Source organism: Zosterops lateralis (genome assembly GCF_965231275.1).
Source record: "Zosterops lateralis genome assembly, chromosome: 4".
Taxonomy (NCBI): Eukaryota; Metazoa; Chordata; class Aves; order Passeriformes; family Zosteropidae; genus Zosterops; species Zosterops lateralis.
In genome coordinates, this window is record NC_139765.1 from 29687477 (window position 1) to 29708380 (window position 20904).

The following is a 20904-nucleotide window of genomic DNA, read 5'->3' on the forward strand; positions in this document are numbered from 1 at the left end:
ACTACATTCCTGCCACTTCCACTTAGGGCTTTTTTTAAAGGCAGACCAAAGTTGCAGCCATCTATTCTAGCAAAAAACTGTATGTGCTGAAACTTTTATAAATGTGAAATTAGCCACCTGCAATAACTGTTGTAAAATTGTTAAAATTAGTAATGGTGATTAGTCTCATTTCTGGCTGTAATATCAGGGAACTAGTATGAAACAGCAGTAAAAAGGCTTCTATATAGTCCAGAAAAAAAGTTAAACCAAGTCTTGCTCCCTCAGTGAAATCGAAAACCTTGCTGAACTTACTGCAGGCCCACCCGCTTGCAAGAACTTTGTCACCCTATATCCCCACTGAAATAACACAAAAGAGAACAGGAAAGAACAATAGATTTTTTAATGCCTGCTAAAAATTAATCAGGCATGAAAAGAATTACAAGTCACAAGATGCCACAGAAAACTGGAATGTTTAAGCTTAATCAAATCAGAGTTCCAATTCCTACTATTTTTACAGTTTGAGGTGTCTGATCTTCAACATACATTTCCATCCAGTTTACTTAATTTAATGAAGCATGTGGAAGCATAAATAGCATGGCTTCACTCAAGCATGTACTGTATCACAGAAGGATCCACTTCCTCTGCCATCAGACTGGCATGCAGACTTTGTATTGTTGCTTTTTTCCCCAAACGCTGTTTCCACAGGACAAACGCAGCTACGATCTGTGACTGCAGGTTGTGAGGGTGATTGACTTTACATCGATAGATGTCAGTATGGGACAAACCCAAGCACAGAACTACATGCTCCCATTCAGGTCCCAGACTCCTTGCCAGCTTGTTCAACTGCTGATCTGTTGGTGACATCTTCAAAATGCATGGTGCAACTTCAGCTAAGTCTGTAAAAGAAAAAAAAAAAAAAAAAAAAAAAGAGAGAAAGAAAAAACGTGTGTCACTAGGCACTGCTGCAAAAGTTAATGGGAGACCTTGACAAAGGAGGGAATCAGCATGAGCAAAACTGAGGTTTTTAAATTAATTTTAATTAATTTAAAGAATTAATTAATTAAAGAAACAGAATACATATTTACCTAGAAAAATTAATTACATAATCAACCAGAAGATTAATCAGATGAAAACTAATGCTCAGTGGACCATACTAGGGAGCCTTGTGGTTTTGGATGGCAGCAATCCAGACATCAGAACTGCACACCAAAGCAAAGACTCCCAAAAGTAATTACAGATTTCAGGGTAGTGAAACATATAAATGCCCCCCACCCACCTCCAGGGGCTTTAGCTTGCTCAGTTCTTAGGAGGCTTTGGAGGGAATTATACCAGGAACGAGATAAAAGATACCAGAAGAGGCCCTTCCCCCAGGACCTTTGTCCCAGGTGCTTATGCTTCGAAATTCCACGGGGAAAGAGAGAGAACAAGGAAGGGTGAGGCATTATATAGCCCCCTGCTCAGGAAAAAGATAGCTGGACCACAGTCAGTGAGGTCAGGGAAGGAAGGAAGGGTCACTCTATGTAGTAAGGGACTCCAGGGGGTCAGAAAGGAGAAACCATTCCCCCAGAGAATTACAACAGTGAAAAAGAAAGGTTTTCAGGGAACCTGTTTCCAGCAGCCATCATTCTCAATGCGCTTGCACCAGTATGATATAGTGACAAGTGAGAAACATGGGACAATAATACTTTACTACTCCTATTCTGTAACTCCATTTATACACTGCAGAAATAACTTTGATTCCTTACTTAATAGGTACTACTCTATTTTTTTTCTGAGGGCTGTTCACAGGAAATTTTGTCCTGAGACGCTACTTACCCTTTGTGCCCTGTCATATATGGCAAACTCATCTTGAGGAGACTAGCCTTGAGGGCTTTTCCTCTATTTGAATGACTCCATAAGCATGGCTCAGGTGAGCCCAAGCAAACAGGTAATCAACGCTGTTCACAAACACAAATTATGCTTCCTTATCCCTCAGCCCAGTTCTTGTAATATTCCTGAAAGCAGGTATATATGTGCCACAGCTCCATTAATCTGAGCTCCTTGAAGATGTTTTCAGGAGAATGCAAGGGGGTCCCATTTTTTCTCAGAGATTTTTGCCTGATGTTAAGTCCCTTAGGATTGTCCACATACCCAAGAGAATGCATTCTTCATCCAAAAAGATGTTTCACATTGAACTGGTACCTGAGGAGGACAGAATCAATACAACTACCAAAACAGCTTTCATAGGAAGCATTAAGATAGCGGAAATTATCAGCAGCAAAAATCTTGTAGGAACTGAACCAAGCATTTCTTACATACACAAGCAATCTCTTTATGTGTTCCCTAGGACAATCTGCTAATTAAAATAAAACCCCAGAAGTATTCATACAGTGTTAGTACCCAAGTGAGAATACACTGCTATTCAGAAATGCTGTGTGGGATCCAGCTCACCTAACTACAGATACCTCATGAACAAAATATGCTAGGATTAATTATTGCTGAGAAGAGAAATAGACTCTTCTAAAATACAAACCCTCTCACTGGAAAGAAGATGTCTAAAATAATCAGATTCATTAACTAAACTCCTCTAAATGTGCACATTTCTCTTCACTGATTTTTAAAGGAGCACTGGGTATAAGCTCAAATGTTGACATTGATGCTGTGTACAGCCACTGCCAGTGAAATGATTCTCTGTCTGTAAGTTCAAACCACATGTCAGCCTTTAAAAAGGTACATTTAGAAAGGCAGCATAAAATACCTGCAAATCATACTTGGTTTTCAGTAGCCTTTGTGATCAAATCTGAAATGAAGAGTCAATGCAGTCTACAATTGCTGCTCTACTTCTCTTGCTGAAGATACTGCCACAAAACACAGGCAAAATATCCCCTTGAAAAATTCTGATTATAGCCTGTTGGTCTGAAGCAGCTGACTCCCTACAGAAATGCCGCTTTGCAAAATCTAATTTGTAGCTCCAATATCATGCTCACAGTCTCCACTACAGCAGAACAGCAACACCAGAAAGCACCATTCCTTCATTTTATCAAAAGTAATTGTTTTTGCATAGAACACCCAGAGCCTGCAAATGTTTGTACAATTTCAGCCAAGCAATACACAAGAACTGTACAAAGCTGCTTTGAGTAAAGAGAAAATTGCTTTCTGAAGACTATTTAGATCTCTTTGATCTTTCTGTCTCCAGACTGCTAAAGGAATCTGGGGCAAGTGCTGGTTTGTGGATAGGGCAGAGGATGCACTTCTGAAGAAGGCTGATCAATACCAGGAGGGCTGCCCTATGCTGTCACATGTGGTATCAGTTCCACAGGTAAGTCAAGACAAGGCAGTGTCTTTCATGAACTCAAATAGTTGAGAATAAAATAAATATAGCTACGCTGTGCTGTCACCAACAATACTTTTTGATATTAAACCCTTTTCTTGGCTGATGGTCAGCTACTAAGTGTGTACCCACAGCAGTAATACCTGCCAGCCTGGGCTTTTTGCTCTCACACAGAAGTTTTTATATGTCATGTCCACTAGCTGAATGATTTTGTGATACTGAAATGTGATCAAGCAGGATGCCCCAACAATAATATATATCAGCTTGTCCCATCCAGCCTTTGATATTAGGCAGGCTTTTTTACTACTACAAGTATCTTGCCTTCAGTCTGTTATCAGCCATTTAATAAGGATCAGAATAAAACCCATGCAAGGAGATCTTTTCATCTTACGCTACCATCTGATTCTAATATGGATGTGGAAAATTCTGGGATGGAAGCCAAATGTTAAATTTAATACAAAGGACTGGTATTTCAGTCCCATTTTATTTTGTGTGATAGCTCATTTTCAGCTCTGATACAAAAGCACTGAGGAAAATCTGAGACAAATATTACATGACAGGCAACGTTATTTAGAGGTATAGAGAAATATTTAATGAGATCTTTCAATTGTGACAAATGCAAAATCACAAAAAGATGATCTGGGTATGTTCTAGGATTAATGCCACTCCTAATTTAATAAACATAATGGCATTTGAGGTGAAATAGAAATGAGTTCTCAGTGCTCATGCCCAAACTGCTTTGAATATATCGCAAAAGTATTAAAGATACCTTTTCTTTAGCTATGTTTACTACAAACTCTCATTTATAATCTCCACCTGTCAGGAACTGCCTGAGGGAGGTAATGAGATTAGAGAAAAAGTTTCAATTATGCAGATCCTGCAGTTGCATTTGAAAGGTATTTTTAGGATACTGAGACCTCATTTATGAAAAAAAAAGGTCAAGTTTTTCTTGCGCTAGGTGGGTCTGATGTGTAGGTGTACGTGCTTTTGTCAGGCATGTGTTTCCGCTTAGCAAAATGAGAACTGCACTGTTAAAATGGGAAGAAGTGGAGGAAGTAGGGCTTGGGGCACCACCAGAGGGTGTGGAGGGATGCTTTGGAGAAGGCAATTAGTGCTGCTGTCACCTCCAGCAAAAGCACCAAGTGAAACACTGTGTTCAGCTGTGGGCATGGTCTAGTCTGCAAGGTGCCAGGGCCACACACACTGCAGAGATTTAGAGGCTGAAGTCTTGCTGCTCATGCTGAAGCCTTCAGTAAGGTCCTGAAGAATGAGGAGCCAACAGCTCTGTGCTGGGGAGAGAGCCAGCCTGATGCAGAGTGTCTCTCCTGGGACCACCTGCCAGCTGGCTGGCATGGTTCTTGGGACCATGAATATCCCCTTCCATAGGGCTGGAGATGGGAAGGACAGTCTCCACTTTGGTTGTGAAGCTGAAACTGACCCAGAGAAAGACCTGTGCCTCCCTCTATTGAAAGCTGTAGCACGAGGAAATGTGCTTCTCCCCATCGCTGGTGAAGGAAGCTCATCCACACTAAACTTTATCCTAGTGGTTCCAGTTAAAAACCAGGAGATGTTGACAACTTCTGGCCTGTGTGTGTATATCTGTACTACTTCCAGACCACTGCACAAACCAGGAGTTACAATGGTGCTGGTGAGTGGGGACAGGAAACAAAGCTGGATATAAATAGTATCACAGATACAGACCAGACAAAACAGAGTCACCCAGATAACAAAGATACAAAAACCACATGGGGCAAAGGCAGACAGTCACTGCTTTTGCATTTCTTTTTCTTTGGAACCTCTGTAGCTTTAAGTAGGAGACTCCAAGATGATACTGGAAAAATCAGGGGGACAGAAAGCAATCTCACCTCAGCTGTGTCCCACTTGGCACAAATGGCAAGATGTAAGAAAGCCCACACAGGAGACAGCAGCAAAAAGGGCTGAGGCATTTCTGGGTGACCTGCAAAGCACCAGCTGATTGCTCAGAACTGCTAAGGCCCAAAGTGCTCTATGGTTTTGTCTAAAGGACCCTTCTCCATGTACATGGGACTTCTTTGTGCATGACCAGAAGCATTTGTTGGAGTTTCAGAGAGACTTCTCCCCTGTGAACTCAAAACATTTTAATACAAACCCAACTTTCTGGCTTTTGCTCCCTGTTGTGTAAAAGGGACTTGGATGGAAATTGCACCTGAATACAAAGTGCTGAAAAAGTCTTAATCAGTTGCTGCCTAACCCTACAAGAACAATGTCACAGGCAGTTCAGGAGACAGGGATATATTATGGCCCATCTTTCATCTAATAACTAATAAATGTCTGTTGGGAAAAGTGTTTCTGCAGACCGGTAGCTGCTTCCAGCACTGCCTCTGTATCTTATCCATTTAAAGGACCATGTACATACTTGTTGGGTAAGACAGAAGGAGCCCTGGAAGAAGAAATGGGAATCCAGCTATCTCTGAGCTGCACATTCTAATGCCGAGGTGCACAGACATACTCCATTTCTCCTGGTAAATCATTAGAGAAAAAATATAAATATTTCCCTGGGAAGGATCAAGAATGCTTCCTAGTCTCCAGAACAGCACCTGCTTAAGAAAAAACTGTCCTGAGAATCAAGCAGTATGCTGAAATCAAGCATGCAAGAGCCCTTGGCAGGAACAATGCTAGGAAAATGCTCTAATTTTTATATAATCACATCAGAAACATGTCGGCAAGTCTGGTCTTCAGACCCTGCATAACTGGAATGGGACCGTAAAGAGGAGTAACTGCTTGAGCATGCATCTGGCCTCTGCATCTCCTCCTGCTAGGTGTATGGAGTCCTTCGGCGATCTGGACTCAAGACACTAATATTGTTCACTTAACCCACATCATATCCTAGTCATGATTTCTGAAGAGTTCAAAGCAAACACTTCAGAGTCCTCTTTAATCATCTTCTCTGGCATCTGGAGAACAGTTCTTCTCTGAGAAGTGGTAAAGTTAGATTAAGAGGTTCTGCAAGCAGCAAACCAAAGAAGCCTCACTTCCCCCCCAGGATGTGAATCCTACAGCTGACTTCAGGTCTTCTCCAGCCGCTTACCTGTTCTCAAGACACTCATGAAACTGCTCCTTTCCTCAACAGCAAACAGACAGGCTTCTTGATGCTTGGCAAGAGGTTCAGAAGCTACTAGGGGTACATGCATACACACAACACCCCACAGCAGAGGAGTGCATGGCCTTGGTTCCTAGAGGAAATTAAACTAAAAGTGACTCTGAAGCTACTCAGAACCCTCATGGCTAACATGCCATCAGTGGCATGTGGGGCACTTCAGCTAAAGAAAAACATACATAATAATGAATCTAGTGCAAGGCTCTGCTTTCCTCCAGCCCATTCATTTAACTAGCCTGAGCCACAGACCCAACACTGGGTACAGAAGGGATACAACCATTCTATGCTGGGTACAACCCAGCACAGCATGGTTGCCAAGGCTGTGTGTTTTGGCATCTGTGCTATGTTACAGAAATTATCTACTGACTGAATGTCACAACAGTAAATAACTTGCACATGAACAGGTTTAGAGTAAAATCCCCTGGTGTGAGCACAATAGTGAGAGCGCGTCATGAAGAAAGACACTTGGCAGATCAGGTTGGGACAGGCTTTCATGAGCAGCGAGTAGGGCTTGCAGAACCTGAACTGAAGGGCACTATGTAACACTCCAACTAATGGAGAATTGGAGATTTCTAGGAGCTGAAAACCCCCTGAGCTGCCAGAGATACTGAATGAAAGGGATAGCAAAGAAGCATTTTGAGGGTTCCCAGTAAACGCTACGGATCATTGAAGTAAAACACAAGTTTACAGTGGAGATCCTGGTGAGAAGGATGGAAAAAAGAGAAGTTGTTGGGTAACTGCAGGGGATGGCTTGATTTGTTACAAAAGAAGATAAGAGGTTACAGCAAATCTCCATTTGTACAGCTGCTCTGCTGTTTTCTTGTTCAGCTGTTCTCTCCCAACACTATATTAGCAGGTGAAACTGCAGGAAAATTCCTGTCCTCTTCCTATATCACATTCAAATTCATAAGCCAACCTGCAGACATGAATGACTGGAGTGCCAGACAGGAAATTATCACACTGGATATACAGTACTCGGCAGGTCTTCATGGAGGTTCCAGCACTTAGTCCCTCCTATGCAAGTCAAATATTATCATGAGGCATTAGAAGGTTATTTCATTTCAGTGAACTTTAGGATCCAACTTGAATTTGATCCAAGAAACAAGTTCAAATTGCTAATCAGTGAAAAAGAGTAAAACAGATTTTCCAGAAACCAACTCCTACTACATAATTTGGGTGTTATTTTTTAATCTTGTTGTCATTGTTGCTAATTAAACACCAGAATGATTCAAAGGCTGAGAAGGGAACATTAGAACTTTGCAATAGTTCCAACTAATCATGTTCCAGAGAACATGGAAAAAAATGTTTCTCTTCTTGGTATCAACACATACATATCTTCTTTGCATCTGTAAACAGCATGGATCACTCAGCCCATCCAAAGTCTAGTCTGACCCACCAGGTCTGCCTCCTGGTTTCAGTGGGTTTTGAAGAATGTTTGACCAAGGAGTGAGAAAAATTGAACTGTACTGTTTGCAGACAGATACCAGATCCCATTAGAGATATCTTTCTATATATAAAGTTAATACACTCAGCTTGAATTCTCTTAGAGAAGAGTAAAATAACTTTGAGAAGTGGTATAGCCTTTTCCTGCTTTTAGCACGCGCATAACTGTTTGTGTCTCTCCTGCCAGACGTGAGCAGTGAGTTACATAGGCAGCTGTTCCACTTGTTTGTGCTGTTTGCCTCCTCGGAAGGCTCCTGCTGACTACCAAAGAGATGCTGACCTCCTTCATCCCATTTCAGGCTACTGGAAAACATCATCTGATGATGACTACCCAGCAAGAGCTGATCACTGTTCTCTGCTTGGGAAATCCAGATTCTTCCTCCCACAGAGTTGACTCAGCATGGGGAAATCCTGGTGATGGAAAACCTGCACCTCTGTAGAAACAATAGGTCCAATATATACAATCTTCCCTAATGCAATCCATTTAAATCTTGGGCAGTTAAATACCCAGAGCAACCTACAGAATGGAATCTGTACAGTAAACACATTGAAAGAAAAACACCCAAAATAAAGCTTTAAAAAGCCGTATTTTTTTTTCAGCTGCTGTTTTACATTACAGTAAAACAAATCTAATGGAAAATTTTGTTTGTTTGAGTAGTCACACTTCACAGTTTCTGTAACTTGCTAACTTCTGATCTGATGAATGCAAACATTATATACAGAACTTGCATGAATAAAACCTTCTGTCAATTAGTGATCATAAAACACTTACTTGCAAGCATACTTCCGTCACGGTAATTTACATTTCCAAGTATCTTAATTAAATTATGAAAGGCACTAACCAAAATGAAAGCAAATATGAAATACATTTTTAAGATTGGTTGCATTCTTCCTCATTGTGCTGGTTTTTATGACTTGCATTAGAAGATACTAAGTTCTCTATATTATTTTTAACAAATTGGAATCTATCATACATGTATATGACAGCCAATATGCAGAATAAATTGTGATCATGATCCTTTGGTAATCAAATCTATGGCATTACTCTGAAGTGAAGCACAATCCAACCAAGGTACCAAAGTCAGCTCCTTCCTGCTGAAAGCTTGCTGAGATTCTGCATTAGTGGTGTAATTAAGAAGTACATATATCTTCATTTGTTGGCAGCTCTTCTCCTCTGTGAGCTCTAAAACACCACACTTTGTGACATTAAGTACATTTTGGGTATTAGGGTAAGAAAAACAGCATAAAATTTTGTAAATCTACAGGCAATTCAAGAACAGAAATGTTTCTATTTTGGCTCAAACCAGCAGCTAATTCATATATTCTTTATCACTTGCTAAGGACTGCCTAGTAGTATCTGCTGCAGATATGGAAGCAGACTGCTAAAATCTGAAACATGAACATTCAGATTTCATGACAAAACTTTTCAGTTGCATTCCCACTATTCAGTTTCAGTTTTCCTGAACATTTTTTTATCTCTCCTACAGGTTTTGTACCCCTACAGATCTCTGCTATGCTCATGGTCTTCAGTACTAAACGATATTAAACTGTCAGAGAAGTCTATAAATGAATTAATTCTCTCTTCAGTTTCCATCCTTTTCAAGCCATAAAGAGAAATCCCTGTGTTTAAGGAACTGAATGAGATTAGGTTTTCACATCTTTGTTCACAGTGTACTGGAAAGAGCAAGGAGGAAGCTTCAGCAGTTAATAGCATGGATGTTATTTTGTCTTCCATGCAAAATTTTAATTACAAACCCACACAGTATTTCTCTGCTGCTACATACCATGAGATCAAACAATTAATTTCATAAATAAATGGCAGCTGCAGATGCATGCAACATACATTATAGTATGCTGTGTTCCTGTTTACTTTGCATAGGTTTACTTTGCACCTATGTAAAGTAAACAGAAACACAATATACTATAATGTCTACTGCCTTTCTAGGCAGGATGACTCTACCTACAGGCATGACTGGATTTAGTCATACTGTGGCTTTATACCTTGCATTTTGTGTTGCTTTAGACACTGAAGTAGAAGTAAAATTTGCCCGATATTTCCTATTTCTATATTGTTATACATAAGTGAGCAATATGCATGAGCACTGAAACCACAGCCAATGATGGCCTCCTCGCAGTGTACTTTTGATATAAATGCATGAACAGGTTCAGCATGCAGCAATACACTAAGGGGAAAAAGAAATATCTACTCAGTTGTTAGGTTCTGCCTTCAGGAACTACTAGACAGCACAAAGACACCTGCTAATCTGAAAGAGTAGAGATGAGGTTTTGTTTTACAGGCCAGCAGTCACACCAATAGTCAACCTTACAAATAACGCTGAAAAAAATCAAATTCTTAAGCATGTCACTGCATTTCTATATAGTTTTCAATGCTGTGCAGTTCCTGATGAATTAAATGGTGCTTGGTAATACAGAACTTTCAACCATTAATGATAGTTCTGAAGCCCACAGAGCCACAATTTCTCTTTTTCAAGTTTCTTCTCCACACTATCACAAATAAAAATAAATGTTCAGCAGGTGATTGTATGGAGTTGTGATGATCATAAAATACATTCATATTTGTTGTAGACTTCTCATGGTATCAAAGGAGGCAAATGTTTACCCATGTGGGTTGGGCAGCTCTGACAGATTAATTCACCCACTCTAAGTGAAAAACAAAGCTAACTGGAGCAATTAATGATTGTTTTGTCAGTGAGGTGACAAAATCATCACGCAACTTTTGTCAGGGGATTGGAAGCTAACTTCTTTTGACAGACATTACTTGAATGTTTATTTCAAAAAGCCTGAGCTGTCTTTCAAAGAGCTGAGGCAATTGTTAATCCTGCTGCTCCTTTCCATGCAAGAATCAAAGACGCCTTAGGCTTTTAATCTGCTGAGTACAGTAAGTGAGTAAACTTTTTTTACTAGTAACTTTCCTATCAAGAAATCTTTCTAAAGGCTACAGCATTTCAGCAATAAAATCATGTGCTTGAACTTTAGCTATCAATATTCTTTCCATGCAACAACAACAACAATGGCACTTGCCAGTAGAAAGGACTGTTTTCTTCTAAAACAAAACTAATCACACATGTTTCCCTTGCAGGATTTAAATGAAATGTGACAATAAACCATTATATTTAGCTTTGATAGAACTATTCATTCCTCCTCAAGACTTTTTTTTTCAAGTTGGCTCTTCTTTTCACATTGGCTTGAATCATTAGAAATATCAGAATCAAAGATCTGCACAACAGATGGAGCTCAGTTATGAAGAATGCCTTTGGCTGGTGAGGATCTTTGCCTGGCAGGTGTCAAACCAAAATTAATACTGCACATATTACAGCAAAGTGAGACTGCATTCCTTCCTGACCACAAACATATATTAATAGAACAAGCCACGCAGAACAAGCTAAAACAATACTATCGTTCTGCTGAATCCTCCACTGCTTGGCTTTTATTTAAGCACTTACATCCATGCAAAACAAGTAAACAAAGTGCAACAGGTTACTTTAGTGTCTCTTTAAAGACATTTTGCATAGGTGTAAAAGACTTCACAAAATACCATAAGCAACATGGATGTAGACCCCTCCTGGTTTCTTTTTTCTTCCATTTTTTATATCAGTGTTCTAAATGCTTATGAACTTTAGTAGACTTTTTGACATTTCAAAATCCACAGGAAAAAAAGGTAGTGGTACTAAAATACACTGCTCAGCTACCATCACTTGCTATGCCTCGCTTGCCAAATGTGATTCAACAGCCTGAGTCAGAAGACTCAGAGCTTTCCATAGGAGTCAGGAAGGAGAGCTCCAGGTGTCATCACCTGCTTCTCTCCATTTCCAGATGAATGGGAGGCTTAGCATCACAACCAGCCCTCTCAAGTGCCAAGTAGGGCAAAGATACGCAAGAAACCAATTTGGAATCTCATGGCCGGTTTCACAGATCTATACTGTCCAACACCAATTTTAGCTGTCCAATAGGGCTGCAGTTTTAGAAAGTCACAGTCACAAGACTGTAAAGAAAATGTGAGAATGTATTTGGGTGTATGCGCATGCATACACACACACATATATATATATATACACACATATACACAAACCCCCTAATTTTTCAAAATATTATTTAAAATTTATGAAAGTCTTTGACATATGCAAGTCAAATCAATTCCCTTTTAAAAATTTCATTTCCTCAAATTCAGGCTGATCCTGGTACGAAAAGGGTGAAAATGGGAGTGTGGGTGAAGTAATTTCCGAAAGTGAGGTCCTAACTCAGGGAGCACTTTACATCAGCAAGGATCGGGTGAGCACTCCTTTCCCCGGCTTGAGTCAGCACTGACATAACAGCCCGCAGCATGTGCTCGGCGGCGGGGCTCGTGGCTGCCCTGTGACATGGCTGGTGCCGGGTGACACAACACGCTGATCCTCTGCAGTCAGCAAGAGATCCCAAGACAGCACGGAAAGTAAGGAGATGACTCACAGCTGCAACCATGCGCTCATGCACTCGAGGGCTGAGGACCCAATTAGTGTTCTACTCATACAGAATAGCGTTTTGCCAAAGGAACTGAAGTCAGTTCAGAATGAAAAAAGGTATTAGCAAATATTTGCATTACTTCTGCTATTTGTAGAAGATTTGTGCTAGTATTAGTGGGATGATTCGTATGTAAAACCTAAACATCTGAAAAAATATTTTGCTTAAACAATTAATTTTCATGTCTCGTGCACAGAGAACATTTTCCCTCATAGTTTTTTATTCTACCAGTTGCCAGACTTTGATCCAGAATTGAATTTTCAATCATTTTTGGCTTTTGTAAATAAAAAATCAGAAATAAAAATGTTTTAACACCACAATGAAAAGGCTGGAAGATCAACAAACCATAAAAGATTTGTTTTACTTGGTTTGGGATTTTTGCACAGCAATGTCTAATCTAAGACTGAAACAAAACCAAAAGGCAAAACTAAAAACTAGACTAATCTCTTCTGTCCCACAGATGCAGAAATACAAGTGATGTTTGTGTTCCTGAAGGAACCAAACCTGAAATCCTGCTACAAACAAGAGCGAAGGCCTGCTATTTCCTTGACAACTGTTCCTGACATCTCAGGAACCTCTTAGAGGTAACAATGGAAATCGAATCTTAAAAAAGGATTTTTTTCTTTGCTTAAGCAAACATCTTTTAGGTTTTATAAACTCAGAAACAAAGAAACCAAGAGGCTTTTTTCATAATGCTGAATATTTTAGCACCAGAACTGTAAAACGGTAAACATCAACATCTTTTCCTTCCTTCCTTCCTTCCTTCCTTCCTTCCTTCCTTCCTTCCTTCCTTCCTTCCTTCCTTCCTTCCTTCCTTCCTTCCTTCCTTCCTTCCTTCCTTCCTTCCTTCCTTCCTTCCTTCCTTCCTTCCTTCCTTCCTTCCTTCCTTCCTTCCTTCCTTCCTTCCTTCCTTCCTTCCTTCCTTCCTTCCTTCCTTCCTTCCTTCCTTCCTTCCTTCCTTCCTTCCTTCCTTCCTTCCTTCCTTCCTTCCTTTCCCTTCCCTTCCCTTCCTTTCCCTTCCCTTCCCTTCCCTTCCCTCCCCTCCCCTCCCCTCCCCTCCCCTCCCCTCCCCTCCCCTCCCCTCCCCTCCCCTCCCCTCCCCTCCCCTCCCCTCCCCTCCCCTTCCCTTCCCTTCCCTTCCCTTCCCTTCCCTTCCCTTCCCTTCCCTTCCCTTCCCTTCCCTTCCCTTCCCTTCCCTTCCCTTCCCTTCCCTTCCCTTCCCTTCCCTTCCCTTCCCTTCCCTTCCCTTCCCTTCCCTTCCCTTCCCTTCCCTTCCCTTCCCTTCCCTTCCCTTCCCTTCCCTTCCCTTCCCTTCCCTTCCCTTCCCTTCCCTTCCCTTCCCTTCCTCAGATATACCTATTATGCATTCGTCTGACTTCATTAAAGAAATCAACCACACCTTGAAATGAGCCTTCTAATTGATTTGAGGGTTAGATAGAGTGAAGTGTTTTGACCTTCACATTCAACACCTAGCCTAATTTTGTGTGTGTGCCCCTCAGAGAAGAGGTGAATGACCTGGTGATGCGAGGTTAACACATTCTGCAGAAGCGGCCTCAGGTTCCCCTTTGCGGAAATGCACCACACCACATCAGCACATGAAAACCCAGCCATGCTGTGTACAAACCATACAGTGCCCACCCACATAACCAGGCCTTCCACTTGCACTTCAGTGTGGGGAAATATCCTAATGACAGAGGGTTCAAGTCTACAAGTACCAAGTGCAGAATACAGATGAAAATTTGGCTGCAATTCTTTCATGCTCTCTGATCTTGGGAGATTCGAGCTTTCTAAGTCTTACAGAGCCTCAGAGTTGTATGCCAAAGGCACAAGACTGATCCATTTAAATATCTTTATTCAGTTTTGTTGATTGAAAGTGGAGGCTTCTTATCTACTCAAGAGGTTGACAAGAACATGAAGTTACTGCTATAACTCAGGCTTTTCAAGACATGCTATTTACTAGGCATTACATAGTGATATTTATACTGTATTTGAGAACTTCAGGCACCCCTTGAAAAATCCTTGCTTGAGGCAGCTTGGCATTCATACATGTATAAAGGTTTTCATGTCCAAAATTGCCAAGTAAATGGGAATAGTCAAGCTGAAAACTGTCAAGAGCCTTACTGTTTTCAGGAAGCTCTGTGCAGGCAGATTGCGAGACTTGGGACAAGAATCCTTGGATCGCCTCAAGAAGTCACATCTCCTTTTTAAACCATTCAGGTCTAAAGCATTTGACAAAGAGACTCAACATACCCCCTCTGTAAACCAAGCAAGTAAAGTAGAAGACATTTTTAATACAGTTCTTTGTGTCATGCAAGTATTTCCACATGAAAGTAAAGAAACTCAGTCAACCAAAGATGCCTGTGTCTGTAAGTAAGGCAGAAGCACAGCTTTTATAGGGAACAAGTTTGTTTGGAACAGCTGAACAAAAGCTTGATGAAGGAATTTCAAACAACACAGAAAACTGTCTCAAATACACAACTGAAAAAAAATTGTAGCTCTGTAAATCTACAGAATGCTCTTTTAAAGATCCTAAGGCATATAGCTTGAGAATATCTATCAAATAATATCAGAGCTACATGCAGGGACAGCAGGAGGCAACTGAAGCAATCTGCAGCACAGCTCTAGTGCTCATCAGTCTCTGGCCCTGAGAGAAAAGATAATTACTGCACGAATGTGCACATTAGACCAAACCAGAAAGCGCAGGAAAATACATATGTCTGCTAGAAAGAGAAGGTGAGAACTCCTCAGGTTTTACACAGTGGTATACAGCTCTGTATGTCCCAATCCAACATACTTTCTTCAACTGACAACACAGCTGTGTCTTGAATTTTGAAGTTTTAATTTTTCTATGGGAATCATTAAATATAACATCTTTGTCCTGTTCAATAGAAAAACAAATCCATCTCTATTTTTTTATTCCGCTGCAGCTTCAATTTAATTGTGCAACATTTGCTTTAGAAACATATTTGAAGATGTTTTAGATATGACCTCATTTATACACCATCCCAGGCTTTCCAGGAACTCTGAACCATCAGCCTCCTAGCCTTTCTCATATCTGAACTACTGTATTTTATGGCTTCCATGCTACACTGTCCCATGTGACTGGGAGGGGAGATGTCTGCTGAATACAAACACTTAGGGAGGGGAGTTTGCAGTCTCAGCTGTGGGTTGGGAAAAAGCATTTGTATGTATTAGGCTATGTACAGAGTTTGCTATGATTATGTTCAAATAACTCCAAAGAGCTGGACTTACATAGGTGAAAAAGGAAGAGTACCAGAGGAGCCAACAGCCCAGAAGCTCTTTTATCCTGGATTTCCTATTCATGACCACAGCTGTGAAAGGTGCCCATCTTCAGATGCTGATGGAGCCCTGCTTTGCCTCTGCAGTTTTAATCAAATAAGCTAATTGATCAGGTTCCAGAAAGGTAAATAATACATTGTCCAAAATAATCTTGAGCATATTGGAATATGGAAAATCCACTAAGGTACTGATAACAAAAAGGAGCAGACAACCAAAGGGGTCAGTTGCTATTTGAGCTAGAAAGGCTGAAATGTTTTATGGAAACAAATAGGTACATAGCTGCACCTCACCTCTACTCTGCTGGCTGCTTCTCATGGAATTTTAAGGCATTGGGTTTAATATGGAAAAACATACCTTTGATTCAAATTCTGATGTCTGCATTTACACAAAGTAATAGTTTTTCCAGGACAGGTTACAATGTAGATTGCTTTTGGTCTCTTACTCTTAGCACTGACTTAGTTTATTCCCATCTTCTGCCACCTTCTCAATCTCTCTTCTCTTCCCTGCCTCATGTTGCAATTGCTGGAGGATTCTGGAGCTGGGACAATGTGCTACCACCATGTCTACCCACCACAGAAAGGCAGCTGGTCTGTTCCACAACCCATGCTGGGCAGGAATGCAGCCCTCCAACTTGTCTGTCAAAGGTATGTTGCAAGTTTTTCCGTGACAAAAAATCTCCTCCTACTTTTAAAAAACGCATTTGTTTTTTTCTTTTTCTCTTCCTTCTCTAACTTTTTCTCTTCTTACCGTGCTTTTTGAGCAGGAAGGAGAGTGACAGGGAGAATAATGATTTCCTCAGCTTCTGTTGGAAAAAACGCACAAAAATTTTCCACCAGGAGTGAATTTTTTCTGGTTTGGTTTGTTTTGGTTTTTTTGCCCAGTGAGGTTCAGAAGCCATATTTTAAATTCAAGATTTCCTAAATAAGGGTCCAGTTAATACTGTCATTTTTTGTGGAAGGCAGCAAAGACCTGATACCTCTTTCAGTTAGCACAGATTCCAGCTGTAAGTGTGGCAAGAGGTCAGCTTGAATTTTTCTCTTGAGCTCTATCTTTCCAAACCTCTTTTCAGGGTTTCAGTTGGATAAATCAAACCCCATATCCCAGTGTCGATGCACAGCTTGTCAGGGTTTCCTTCTGCCAGTTGGCTCTGCACTTCCCAGTATTAATTCCCACTGCCTCTACATGTTTGAGAAGGAGAGAGGAAAGCACTGGTGAGCAAGGAGAGGACCAGAGCAGCCAAAAGCTGCAGTGGTCTTCCCATGCATGTAGAGAGCATCACAGATGGGGGTAGCTGGTAAAGGAGAATAAAAGGGTGCTGAAGCCACTGATTTTCCAATGGCATTGATGGGCAGGGCTCTGAGCAGGTTTGGGGCCCTTCATTCACTGACAAGAACAGAGTGCATGTATGTACTGCACACTGTCTTGGTGTGAACTCAGGAGTCAGCCTTGTTCCATGTGCACTTTTTCTGAGCAGATGGCAAAGCATGATGGCTGCTGGGTTAAGATTTTGCTGCCAAACCAGCCCCCAGCTGTTTTCAGACTGCTGCTCTCTTTACCAATGCAAAAATAGCCATCTCCCTAATTCCCTCCTTAAAAGTATTATTTTTGGTATTACAGGAGAATATACCTAGCCAGACTATATAATTAACATTACACAATTTTTAATTATCTATGTACAACAATCTTCCTGCTCTAACTGGTGGTGGTGGTGTTGAAGGGTTGTTGTTTTACTGGGGTTTTTTAAATTCTACCATGAAAATTTGAATTCCCAGGTAGAAACTCACTCAGTACAGAGCCTACACTACCAGGTGTAAAAGGTGACCCATCACTCCAGCTGTACCACATCTCCTATGAAAACAAAAAGCTTGTGACACAGAAACAAGCCCAAACCTCATTTGCAATAGCAAGTACATAAGGCAGGACTGTTCCAGAAAAGACAGTCACAGAAACACATACTTATTTAGTTTATTCCTTCATCAGGTGTGGTTTCTTCATTCCTTTTTATCCAGGGATGTCCTATAAGGCTAGGCTGTTAACTGACTGGGACCCTTCTAGCAATCTCCAAGTTTGTGCTGCGACTAAAGAGCAGCTTCCTTTGGATATCCCTCCTCCTCACAGTGCAGCAGGGCTCACTAGCACAGCAAGATGTAGCTCCATGCCACCTTGACCCGGCAGCAGGGTGTTGGCCTCAACAACCATCTACAAAATGTGAAACCAGTGAAAATCCAACCTCATGAATTCGTTGGCCTGAGTAAGTTCCAGACAAACCAACACAAATACAGCTCTTGGAAACATGATGAGTTCTGGGGATAAACAACCATCATCCTCTTTCCTCCACACCTCTGAGTTTGCTTGCTCCTGGAAATAGTGGACGGAACACCCCAACAGCGTGTACACAGACGCACTTCTCAGCAGACTAACAGCAAATGCTGATCCAGCAACTGTAGCTGGAACACAGCAACCCTACACCAGCAATAAAGCACCACTGGGTCAGATGTTACGGTGTCAGCCCAAATTAAGCATCACGAAGCATGCATCAGCCAAGCCAGCAGTCCTCCTTAGCTTCAGTGAGCCTTGAGCTGTGCTATGTGGAACTGCTGCTTTCCACATGGAATATCTTGTTCAAAGCAGGGACTGTCACAGCAACTGCAACAGCACCACTGATTTTTGGTGTGATAAGCTCTATTTAGAGCAGGAAAGTATTGTTCTGTGAGCTGAAAAACAAACCAAACAATGAGCGATAAAGTCATGAGCTTCAGGTTTTAATATCTGGTGTCAGTACCATTTCCTAAAGCAAAGGGTAGTTTATGTACACTGTAGACATTTTCTCTCTGAAGCAATACTATCACATAATCCCTTTATTTATACAGCACATGAAGTGTCCTGCACCCCCACCCACACAATGGTCTGATTCTAGACCCACCCTACTGTTGTTTGTGGGTGGAAATCTAGGTGTGTTGCAGAACCAATGGGTCATGATATTCTGCAACATTAGACAACCTGAGTCTTTCCTCACAAGGCTCCAAGGTCCTCCTAGACCAAATTTTAAAAAGGAGAGGGCAGGGAGGGAATGGTAGACAGATCTGTGGTGGAACTAAAAACTCAGGATTTCTGGAATCTTTGTCATATGCTGTAATTGCAAAATCATGCCTCCTGTCTTCCACATATACAGCAAACCTTTTTTCTTAGGGTATGAGATGATTAGGAAATCCCCTAAGCTCACCTTACTTTGGTTTCTTCCCTCACTTGGAAATGTGATTTCAAAAAATGATCTGGCCGTTAAATGTAGTCTAGACTATTGTTTCCAAATACTTATTTCAGCATGGAAAGGACCAACCATGGAATAACCAAGCAAGTCATTCTATTATGCAACAGGCAAGAAAACTATTTGTGCTGCTACATTATGTTTTTAATTCCTCTGAAGGCTGCTTTCCCCCAGGGAATTCCAGTAATCTGACTGATTGAAGTATGTTTTGACAAGTTGTAACAGTCCAGAAAACCCACCTACGAAATTACATCCTGGTAGCATCTTCCAAAGTAAACTGAAATCTTGGTATCACAGCTCATTTTGGAAAGTACTGTGCCATAGCTTGCATTTGTTATGAGAACATAACTTGAGTTTTAGGTGTAGACAACAGGTGGTGTTACACCTATTCATGTACAGCAAGATGTAATCTTCCCCTGTACCAGGTTTTTGTACCAGCAGGGGCCCCATGGATCATCTCCTGAAACTGACCGGAATAAAACCATACAGTCTTAATATATTCTTATTTCATCTATTTTCTCTCACTTTAGGTGAACACACTGCAAAGTCATCAGCCCACCCTGAAGGCTGTTTGTCCATCCCCAACAAAGTATATCAGAACAAGCTGCCAGTATAGATGTCAGCCTGTTGGAAAGACAGGAATACTAGCAGAGTCTCAGGCAATGTTATGCTGAGAAAGTTTTTTTACTACTCCCACCAGCAGTGCCTGCAGGCCCTAGCCATGTGCCACATGCCAGGCACAGCACATGGTTCCCATCACACAGGTTTTCTCTGGTTACACCACTACTCCATAAGCCTACCAGTCTCACACTCTGCTTGCCACGGCCATGGAGAGAAAATATTTGTCTGGGTATGAAGCTCTTATATATAAAGAATTTAGGATTCAGGGGGCAGAAGTTTTAAAATGCTAGAAAGTGAAAACATGTTGGAAAGTGAGTCCCAGTAAATATGGACAGACCAACTCCATTCCATCTTTGGCTCAGCTCCAACCCAGATGAGTTAGAACATCCTGGACATATCTACTAGGAAGACAAAGGAGACATAGGCACTGAAAAGCTAGGAAGTCCTAGGCTAACATTTAATTTTTCCATATTTTTCTTCCTGAATAGCCCAAAACAGAAAGCAGACAGAGTTTTTGCAGAAGTTACTAGGATTTATTAAAGACAGGATATTGATATGAAACATTAATGACCCTCAACTTAGCAGTATTTCTCTTGGATGGGGTAATGAAGTAAATTTATTACACATCAGTGCCAAGAAGCTCATAATAAAAATACAGATTATAGTCCTCAGATTCATCAACTCAAACCAGATATTGTTAAAAAAACAGTCCAGCAGGGAGAATGTCTCATAAGATACTTGCACTACCAAAGCAACATATGAAATACATATTTTATCCAACAATAGGATACAAAGCAAACAATTTGATTTAAAGACCCTGACACAAAGGCAGCCTGTGAAGACATGAGAAGGAGACCCCCTGTCATGTTATCCCAGGTGTGGAGTGTGCAGAGGAAAATGATAGATATGTTAGACATGGGCAAAGCAAGGAGAGATTTTACAGCATCCTGAGTTGATGATTTTATGAGACATGAAATAAATTAATAAAGCATGGATAAAGCAAGATTGAGAAATACTGCAACTTCCTGGGAAGCCAGGCTTCAGCAAAGGTTCAGGCAGATCACAGCCACAGCAAATCTTCACATCAATTCTACCCATATCATTTAGTCCACTCTCCTCTTTCGTTCCTGACCTTCATTGCTTTCTTTACTGGAACATATCTAGTGAAGAATCAGTAACTGAGGACCAATTTACTAAATTCCTGATAGTGAAATCTAAATATTTCATTCTGCTTCTGCTGCACTCCCTACGAAAGTAAAGACATCTCTTCAAAATGGTCTCAGAGCTTGCCTGTGTTGCATCTGCATGGTCTGCATGGCTCCAGGAACACCT

At 41.0% G+C, this 20904-nt stretch overlaps 1 protein-coding gene across 8 annotated transcripts in view; it reads right to left on the minus strand.

The window, feature by feature from the left end:
- Positions 1–362: 362 nt before the first annotated feature.
- CRADD (CARD and death domain containing adaptor protein) overlaps positions 363–20904 on the minus strand; it is a 78981-nt gene continuing 58439 nt past the window's right edge. For all 8 annotated transcript variants that reach the window (XM_083858884.1, XM_083858888.1, XM_083858885.1 and 5 more), the window contains one exon: positions 363–875. In XM_083858884.1, the coding sequence (XP_083715010.1) occupies positions 580–875 (296 nt within the window). In that variant the 3' untranslated portion in view covers positions 363–579. The remainder of the gene's footprint in view (positions 876–20904) is intronic.